At 38.8% G+C, this 9,819-nt stretch overlaps 1 protein-coding gene across 9 annotated transcripts in view; it reads left to right on the forward strand.

Moving 5' to 3' along the window:
- The window catches only part of Mecom (MDS1 and EVI1 complex locus), a 578,049-nt gene extending 573,637 nt beyond the window's left edge, over window positions 1-4,412 (forward strand). For 8 of the 9 annotated variants that reach the window (XM_042678839.1, XM_042678841.1, XM_042678846.1 and 5 more), the window contains one exon: window positions 2,849-4,412. In XM_042678839.1, coding sequence (XP_042534773.1) covers window positions 2,849-2,983 — 135 coding nt within the window. In that variant the 3' untranslated portion in view covers window positions 2,984-4,412. The remainder of the gene's footprint in view (window positions 1-2,848) is intronic. The other variant, XM_042678843.1, reaches the window with a different exon arrangement.
- The last annotated feature ends 5,407 nt before the right edge of the window (window positions 4,413-9,819 follow it).

Here is a 9,819-nt window from a genome sequence, read left to right on the forward strand (position 1 = left end):
ATTACAAGATATTATGCATGGTACTTAATATTAGTTGTGAAAAGGCCATGAGTCTTGGAAGTATGGAACGTAGCTCAGGTGATTTGGGGACATTTCTTACAGGCTGTGGATGGCCATTTCCTCATTGCTAGAGAAGCAGTTGAGAGCTATCTCTTTCATTCCTACGACTCACCGGAATAATGACCTTTTCTTTTTTTTTTTTAAAGCAAACAGACATCCATAAAATGTGGCCATTTAAAAAAAAATCCTTGACTTTCCATTTCTCTTTCTTAGCTGATCAGAGATCAGTGTTTTCTCTCTTAAAGTTGTTTTAGTTATTTAGTACTTTTCATTGTAGCACATAATACCTAGAAGCTTCAGACACTGTCAGATCTGATACAAAGCAAAAGGGCCCGAGAATCCAGAGAGAAGAGGTGTGAAACACAGCTCAGTAGGGTTTTTTGACATGGTATCCCTGCCAAGCCGGGTTTACAGTAAGCATCAAGAAAAAAATAGATGTATTTTATAATCCTAGTTCTTATTTTTCTTGTTACTTCCACATTTGTTTGTAAATGTGGAGGTTTTATGCAAATTGGCATTATTGTGAGACTCCACCTATTCAGTGGTTTTCTGTCAGTTATATACTGGGCTCTGATCTTTGTGCACAATCTGCTTTTGTTGTTGTTGTTGTTTGGCTTTGGCTTTGTTTTTGTGCTGGTCTTGGGGCTTGAACTCAGAGCCTGGATGCTGTCCCTGAGCTTTCTTTGCTCAACATTAGCACTGTACCACTTGAATCACAGCTTTACTTCTGGCTCTTTTGGTGTTTAATTGGAGATAAGATTCTCACAAATGCTTTTACCTGGGATGGCTTTGAACTGTAATCCTCAGGTCTCAACCTCTTGAGTAGCTAGGATTATAGGTGTGAGCCATCAGCACCTGGCCCCAGAATCTGCCTTTTAATTAAGCTTTTTTATTTTTCCTGTCCTGGGGCTTGAACTCTGGATCTAAACTCTCAGAGTTCAGGCAAGTATTCTATACTTGCCATTTTCTAGAATTTGAAGGTTCAGATACTTCACTCACAGCATTTATATATTTACTCTCTGATTTTTAGAACAATTGAATCCAAATCATTGATGAGTACAACAGAGGCTTTGTTCTGCATGGAGTTTTATCTTTAAAAAGCCCTGTGCTACAAAAATTAATATCATAATAGACACTGTTGGTGGAGTCACACTGAGGCGTTTTTGATTAGAAACTACAACAAGAAAAAGACAAGAAGGTTAGAGACCAGGACTCACTTTAGGCTAAAGAATTTTCTTTATACCTCTATGTATTTTGACATATATTGGGATGAGTTTTGCTAAGATCATTTTATAATGCCTTTGGCTTTTGATCTGTAAAAATGGGCTAAAGAATTTTCTTTATACCTCTATTCATTTTTACATATATTGGGATGAGTTTTGCTAAGATCATTTTGTAATGCCTTTGGCTTTTGATCTGTAAAAGTGGGTACATAAGCAGAAAGGATAATGGAAGTTCAATCCTCATGTAATCCTCATTTTCAACACTACAAAGGATCAGGACTCCTATGTTCTGCTGTGACGTGGATTCTTGGGCCCAAACACAGAGCACATGCTAAAGCACTATCATTCGTGAAGTAGCTAGGTGATCGTGTTCAGGTCCAGAAGACCAATTGCGTACATAAAAGTCAAATGTATACATGCAGAGCAATGACCCAGCAAATCCAAACGAGCCTGTGGGGGCAGAGCTTCTGCCCCAATGCCAGGACGACAACAGAAACCACAGACCCGGCCACATGCCTCAGCACGACTCCCAGAGATGAAATTCTGCCCAACAACAGAGGCATTCTGCCTTTGTTTACAGACAGTGGAATGTCTTTGGCAGGAATGCAATGATTCCACTTCAACAGCATTTTGACAAGCAAGTTTAGCAATGGATGAGCCCCACGACAGCAAATCAGCAGTGAAAAGTTCACTCGCAAGTCAGGACCAAACATTTCATTTGAATATTTTCCTTGGCTGTAGAAGGAGGATCCATGGAACAGTGATTTAGAGCTTGACATGGTAATAAGCAAGGAAGAGCACCTTCTACTGCGAAAGAGGGGGGCCGGGCAGACCACACTTCGCATAGGACATTGCTGGGTCTGTACTTTGTTTGGTTTTGGCGTGACTAATTTGCTACAACTCAATGCTCGAGGTCTCTGGGTGTCAGCAGCGGGTGTTTCAAGCATGGAGAAGGCGAGAAAAGTTGGGCAGAAATCAGCTTCGGTTCCGCATAATTTGGTGACTTTGGGGAGGTGATTTTTACTTCCAATGCTCAGAGACAAAGTACAGGAGTCAGAGCTCTGTCAGGACAGGTCTATATTCTGTGAATGTGTGTATGTTCACTCATAAGCATGCAGAAGCATTGCTGGTGAGCTGAGCCTATGTACATTTACTTATGGTCAGACAGGAAGGTGACTTTTTCCCAACAGAAGTGCTATCGATGCTTCGATCAGATGATTATTATTTTTTGTCTCATTTTGTAGGATGTGTCACTTTTGAAACCCCCAGGAACTGAAAGTCAGCAGCAACTGCATGTTACTCTAACAACAGTAAGAAAGATACACACACACATATGTATATATGGTATATATATGTATATATATATGTATATATACATATATATACCATACATATACCATGTACATATATATACCAAACCAAATATATACCCTTTATTAAACTCAGCCAGGCCATAAGCTCCTATTCAGAGTCCTAGCTCATTGCGACATTCTTCAACAGTATTTTTCAAATGAAAATTGCTCTTTTTCCAATGGCACTCACGGCGTCTTTCCTTTCCACCGCAGGCGTATGCTATGATGCTGTCATTGTCTGACAAGGATTCTCTTCATTCCACATCCCACAGTTCCTCCAGCATGTGGCACAGCATGGCGAGGGCTGGGGCGGAAGCCAGTGCCATCCAGTCCATTAGCCACGTATGACGCTGTCAGGGTTCAACCAGAGCGGGACCAAGTCCAGCGGTAGCATGGCTCGTTCACGTGGGCTCCTAACCAGACTGCTGAGCAGAATGCCTTAGAAACCCGAGGGTCATTCATTAAAAAGTCTGATGACCTTAAACTGAATGATGAACGAAAAAGAAAAGAAAAAGAAAGAAAGAAAGAAAGAGAAAGGAGAAAGAAAAGAAAGGAAAACTATTTATTCTCGATATTCTCGTTTTGCACAGCAAAGGCAGCTGCTAACTTCTGCAGGATCAATTTGACTAAAAGGATTCAATAAAAACAAACCACTGGGCGGAAGTTCACTCCATGCTTGGGTGTTGGGGGGCTGAGAGGGGCTGTAGGGATGACCCTACGGGTAGGCAAGGAGTCCTTCTTTGTATAAGGTCACCTGACCTGATTGGGAACAGTTGCTTTAAATTGCAGTTTTAATGTTTTTTTTTCCTTTGTTAAAATTTTATGTAACTTAACCTTTTGAAAATGGAGGTAGTTGGATGAAATGCACAGTCAGTGATGATAGAAACTGATACCACGAGTACTCGTACCCCCCTCCCCTACCTCCTTGACTTTGGCCTTCTTCACTACATTGTTTCAAACGAGGGAGAAGAGAAGGTGGACACTACGGAAGGTCAGGCTCCAAGAGATTAATCGATGAAGTAGCCTGCTCGTCACCATACCACTAATAAAACATTTGCCAAATCCTTGTCATAACATCTTAATTTTAGACAATCATGTCACTGTTTTTTTTTTTAATGTTCTAAATTCCTTTCTTTGTGTTGTGTGTATCATGTATTTATTTGTTGGCAAACTATTGTTTGTTGATTAAAATAGCACTGTTCCAATCAGCCACTATTTTACAATGTCCCAGGCCCGCCCTCGATGAGTGGAAGGGCGCGGGTGACACGGCCTGGTGTTTGGCTTTTCTTAACATTCCTTTTTTTTTTTTTTTTTGGTTGTTGTTGTTTTTGTTTTCCTTCTTAATGAAATAAATATGAATAGATGCGACTTAGTTTTTGTAATACTGAAATCGATTCAATTGTATAAACGACTATAATTTTCTTTCATGAAAGCATGATTCTTCTGATTAAAAAAAAAACCTGTACCCCATATTTTATGCTGATCGTCTGCAAGCTTGTGCGATGTTATGTTCATGGCAACCCTATTTGTAAAATGAAGTGTCCCCGACCTTATGTTAAAAAGAGAATAACAGACTGTATCCAGTTCTCTCGCCCTTACTGAGAAACCAGATTTGTTTTCTTTTCTTTTTGTTGTTGTTGTTTGTTTGTAATCTCATTTTGAAATAATCGGCAAGTTGAGGTACTTTCTTCAAATGCTTTGTACAATATAAACTGTTATGCCTTTCCGTGCATTCCTATGGGAAGAGCAAGTAAAAAATAAAGACTTACAAAAATGATGAATCTCCTCCTGTGTGTTATTTTCCCTTCTCACGCAATTTTAGTTTCCATTTGGGATCCAAATGATTTAAAGATATGGTGTTTGAAACCATGATGACCTAACAGATACGTGAATTTAAGTATATCTGTATTGTTTTAAGATGACATCAGTGATAGTTCTTGGCCTGCAATGAGTCTTGCTCGTTATTTTGAACTTTGTCTGTGGGTACAAAATCAAAGACCGTGTTTAGGAAACTCTGCTCAGACCTCAGTATTTTCAGCACCCATTTTAATTAGGTCAGAGAGCAACCCACTGTTTTTCTACAGGATTTTACACAGTGCCGAAGGGAGCTTTCAGATTTTTGTTCCGTGTGTGTGTGTGTGTGTGTGTGTGTGTGTGTGTGTGTGTGTGTGTGTGTGTGTGTGTGTGTGTGTGTGTGTGTGTGTGTGTGTGTGTGTGTGTGTTGCTAGCAATAGAATCTAGGACCATGAACATGCTATCGAAGTGTTCTACTACTGAGCTACATCTCCAGTCCTTATTTGTGTTTCCAATAATACACTGTGAAGTAATTCAAAAAAAGGAAAGTGTCTTTCTTTCTTTTTTTTTTTTTTAGGAAAGTGTCTTTCAACTTTACTATTTTCATTTTAAGTTTTTGTCCAGATACATGGTTATAATCAAAACATGGTTATAATCAAAACATAAACATCATTTTGTGCTTGTTTTCCTATGTCCCCAAAATAAAATACACATATATACATGCTTATATTTTATTTTAGTATATACACTCATTAACATATATACACATCTAAAATATTACATAGTAATGCAGATTCTTCAAAAATATTTAGAAGTTTGATCTATAGTTTCTTCAAGAATTTCACTTTTTGGAAAATTTGTCTTTTATCATTAGCAAGAGCAAGGGCATTTTAGTTTTGAAGCACGTAACTGTGGTTGCTTATATATGCAATATACGGAATTAGAATATGGCAATTGTTATTTTTAGAGATTAATTCTCTGGTGTAGGAGCAATTATGCATTCTTTTTGTTCCTTAAATATAGTTTGCATTAGAGGAGGACTGCTCTAATTTTGGCTCCTGAGATTTTGTTCAATAAGTCCTAAAGAATAGAAATAGGTTTGCTATATGGATATATGTCCAGACTAATCCTATCCTATCTTTCCTTTCCTTCCTCCTTCCCTCTCTCTCTCTCTCTCTCTCTCTCTCTCTCTCGCTCTTTCTTTTTCTTTCTTTTCTTTCTTTCCTTCCCTCCCTCTCTCCTTTCTTTTTTCCCTTCCCTCTCTCCCTCCTTTTCTCCCATTCTCTTCTTCTTTCCTTCTTTTTCTTTCCTCTTCTCTATCCTTTTTCACACTGAGTCTCTTTGTTCCTTTTAAACCACCATATTAGATAGACACTACATTATTTCTAAATACTTATAGTGTAGGAATTAAAAGTATAGCATGCATGTACTGAATTATTTTTTAGTAAAGGGTATACACAGGATGAAGTATGCTTAAACTATAAATCTGTGACTCAGGAGAGAAAATACAAATTGAAGATTGAGGATTTAATAATAACCATGTTTAAGAAAGTGAGGATGTGGAATGTGTTGAACTGATTTCTTGTTTTAAAGACGACACCTACAAATTCAGAAGCAACTCAGATTCTCCTAATCCTCCCTGCAACTTGTTAGACTTTGAGCATGATACGTCAGTGTTTGCCATTACTCTTGAAAATGCCAAAAAAGGATTTGGGCCTTCAGACTTCTACATTTTGTTGTTCCATTCATTCTTTTCCAGCAGCACTGTAGGATCCTGGGGTAGACAGAAGAGCCAGTAAGATGCGTGTGAGGCAGTCTGAGACTTGGGAACCGAAGGCCTGGGTCTGAATTCTGTCTCTGTGATTTACCATCTCCATAATCTTGGGAAAGACATATACTTTCCCAAACCTCACCTGTGAAACCAGGATAACTAATGCTGCTCCTGCTACAGTGGTGAGGTTCTGTGAATGTAAAAAAATCAAAATAAGGTCAGGGAAATCACTCAATGGTGGAGCGCTTCCTACCTACGGAGGCCCTGGTTTTGGTCCCTAGAACCTCAGTCATAAATAATCTTTCAAAAATACTTGTGAAAGCTTTTGCAAACATAAAGACATTTCATCATTTTCTTGTGAAGCATTTAATATTTGTGCATGTATACAGCACACATATCTGCATACTCATGTATACAAACACTACGCTAGAGAAAGTTTTTGTGCTAGACCAGTTTATACTATGCAAAGGTGGATATAGAAGTTCCATACAAAAACTTGGAAATGTTTCTTGTCCTCCCTTCCTCCCTCCCTCCTGTCCTTCCTCTCTCCTGTCCTTCCTTTATTCTTTCCTTAAAACAATCCTTTTGGTGCCGGGTTTTGAAGCCAGGGCTGCCTAACCACTAAGTATGTGTCCTACCACTGAGCAGCACCCCGAGCCCTAGAAATGTTTCTTGAAAAATAGATTTGAACAAAAAACAAAACCCAGCTCATTCCTGTGGAAAAACCTGAAGTACTTAATACAATGATTTTTCTCTAATCAACAAAAAATTAGATCTACTTATGATTCAGTGTACATTGATCTAATTATGCAATGTAGGATAGATAAACCAACATGCATTATGCCATGAACTTTCCATGGTAAAAGCATATAAGATGTTCTTTAGCAATTTTCAATTACATGGTATATTTTTATTATAGTGGTCAGGATGTATATTTGATTTCTTAAAGATTTTTTTCCAGTATAATTTTGAAAGGTCTTAAAAACTTCAAAAAAAGTTATGAAACTACATTCTAAGAGTATTCTAAGTGCATTCATCATTCTAATTTCAGATAATGACAATCTACCAGTCTTATTTCTATATATGATACATGAGTTATTCATTTAAATGCTTGTTACATGGGTAGCATGCAAAGGAGGGGCATGGTGGTACACATCTATTAATCCCAGTACTAGGAAGGCTGAGAAGGGAGGATTGCAAGTTCCAGATGGGCTTGGGCTTTCCTAGTCAGACCAGGCCTTACAATCTACCAGAGACATCATACTGATGCTGTGTATATTCATTGTTCACTGAATCACAACAGTCTCTCAGCCAGGCAGCTTTATCCCTCTTTCTCAGATGAGGAAATCAGAGCGTTGAAGAACTTGGCTGGCTGGGAGTGGAGGGGGCACTCTTACTGTCTCAGAACTCTTGGTTCAGGCACAGCTGACAAGAAGCCAAAGGGGAATGTTCTCAAATGGAGGAAGTATGCCTGTGTGGAGAGGGAGGTGTGGACTAATCACGAGGGCCTAGAGACGTCTAGGCGGCTGACTCTTGGCTGTGAAGAGTTTGAAAGGGGGGGTGCCAAGGCCTGCTTCCCAGGTTTTTAAAAATTCAAATTATGTCAAGTCAACAATACTGGCACTTTCAAAAGATTCAAAATGCTTTCTTAATAAAGGCCTTAGTCATTTTGTGTGCAAATTCTTAGCAGGTGCTTCCTTACCCTTGGCGACAAAGATTTTACCCCTACGTCTCCATTTTGACTTTAATGTGGAAAGACTGAAGGCCTTTCTGAAATGGCTAGCAGACTCATCACAAAAGAAAATAAATGGAAGAGAAAGTGGCTTCATTTTATCCAGGTTTCAGAGAAGTACTGATGGAAAGAATGTAGGTGGAAATGGAAACCTGCAAAGAGAACTCAACAAACAGACCGGACCCAAAAGCTTTGAAGAAAGATTAGAAAGCTCTTCCCCAAGAGACTGGAGTTAGTATTTGTTAGTTCATTGTTCATTATTTTGGTGTAACCATATAATATGTATAATAATATATAGAGGCTATATATAATATATCAAATATATGTATTACATACAACATATTATATACAATACATTATACATATATATTTATATTATATATTATAAAAAAGAAAAGAAGCACCTCACTTCTATGGATGGCCATTCAAACAAAAAAATAACAATAACTGGCCAGAACATGTATGTGAAAAAAACACCCTCACATTTTGTCAGTGTGAACATAAGATGGTGCAGATACTATGGAGACAAAGCATGAAAATTGCCCCCAACAGTATGATTCAGCGTCCAATCCATCCTCAAAAGAAGTAGAGTCAGATCTCTAAGAGATACTTGTCTACCATGTTCAAGGCAGCGTTAATCGCAATAGTGAGAAGATGGTAACACCCGTGGCTACCACAGACCAAGGGGAGATGAAATGTAGCAATTAAGTGCAAAGGGGTGGCATGTGGCTTGGAAAGGACCAGGCCACACCATCCATGTGTGCTACCACATGGATGAACCTCGGGAATATTTTGGTCAGTGAAATAAGCCACTCACAAAGGGGAATGTCAGCATAATCCCACTTACATCAGAACCCTAGAATAGTCAAGATCAGAGATGAGAAGTGGAATGGTGCTTGCCAAAGGCTGGGTAAGTGGGAATTGCATTAGTGAGTGGTTATATAAACTCAGCTTTGCGAGAAGGGTTTTGGAGATCAGCCGCACAGCATGAATGCAGGTATTTTCCCAGAACTGGACACTTATAATGGACAAGAGAGTGTGTTTTATGTCACCTGTATTGTATTATTACTAAAAGGAAAAGAGAAAGGAAAGCTCTCTTTGTATGGTTCTGCAGACTGAACGAATTGAATTGTATTCTGTTTCCGCAGAGATGCACATCTCTGGGGTATGGGGCTGGGGTGTGGCTCTGTGGCAAAGCGCTTGCCTAGCAAGCTTGGCGTCCGCCCCTCAATCCCAGCACCAAAGAGAAAAGACAAAAAATACAGTTAAAAAAATAAAAAAGCTACTGAGGAGCATCTGGGTTGGTTCCATATCTTAGCTATGGTAAATAATGCTGCAATAAACATAGTTGTGCTGGTAGCTTTAGTATAATGACATTGCCCCATTTGTTAGGAAATGGAAAGACTTGGAAAAAAATAATATTAAGTGATGTAAACTAGGCCCAAAGAAACATAGGTCCCATGGTTTCCCTTATTTGCAACAACTAGTATATGTCTGAGTCAAGCAGAAATGGTCAGATAAGTTGATGTTAGGTGAAATGAACCCCAATATAAGGACTCAAATGGTTTTTCTTTCTTGCTATTGTTTATAACATACTTATAGGATGATTTCTTTGTTGCTTTGTATGTCCCTCCTCCATGGTATAACCTCTGTTTTCACTGTATTTGATGTTGGTATAATCTGTGAAGGGAAAGGGAAAAGACAAATTGTTTAAATAGGGATACAGGTGGACCCATTGAAAATGAACTTTAAAACTTTGCCAAAGGGGGGGGCAATGGGAAAGGGAAATGAAAGAGGGGGGATGGGAAGGGATGGGAAGGGGAAACAAAGGAGGAGGCTACAATGCTTGATAAGAAACGTACTCATTATCTTGCCCATGTAATTGTA

Source organism: Dipodomys spectabilis, unplaced genomic scaffold, assembly GCF_019054845.1.
Source record: "Dipodomys spectabilis isolate Male_0828 unplaced genomic scaffold, ASM1905484v1 ptg000050l, whole genome shotgun sequence".
NCBI classification, from domain to species: domain Eukaryota; kingdom Metazoa; phylum Chordata; class Mammalia; order Rodentia; family Heteromyidae; genus Dipodomys; species Dipodomys spectabilis.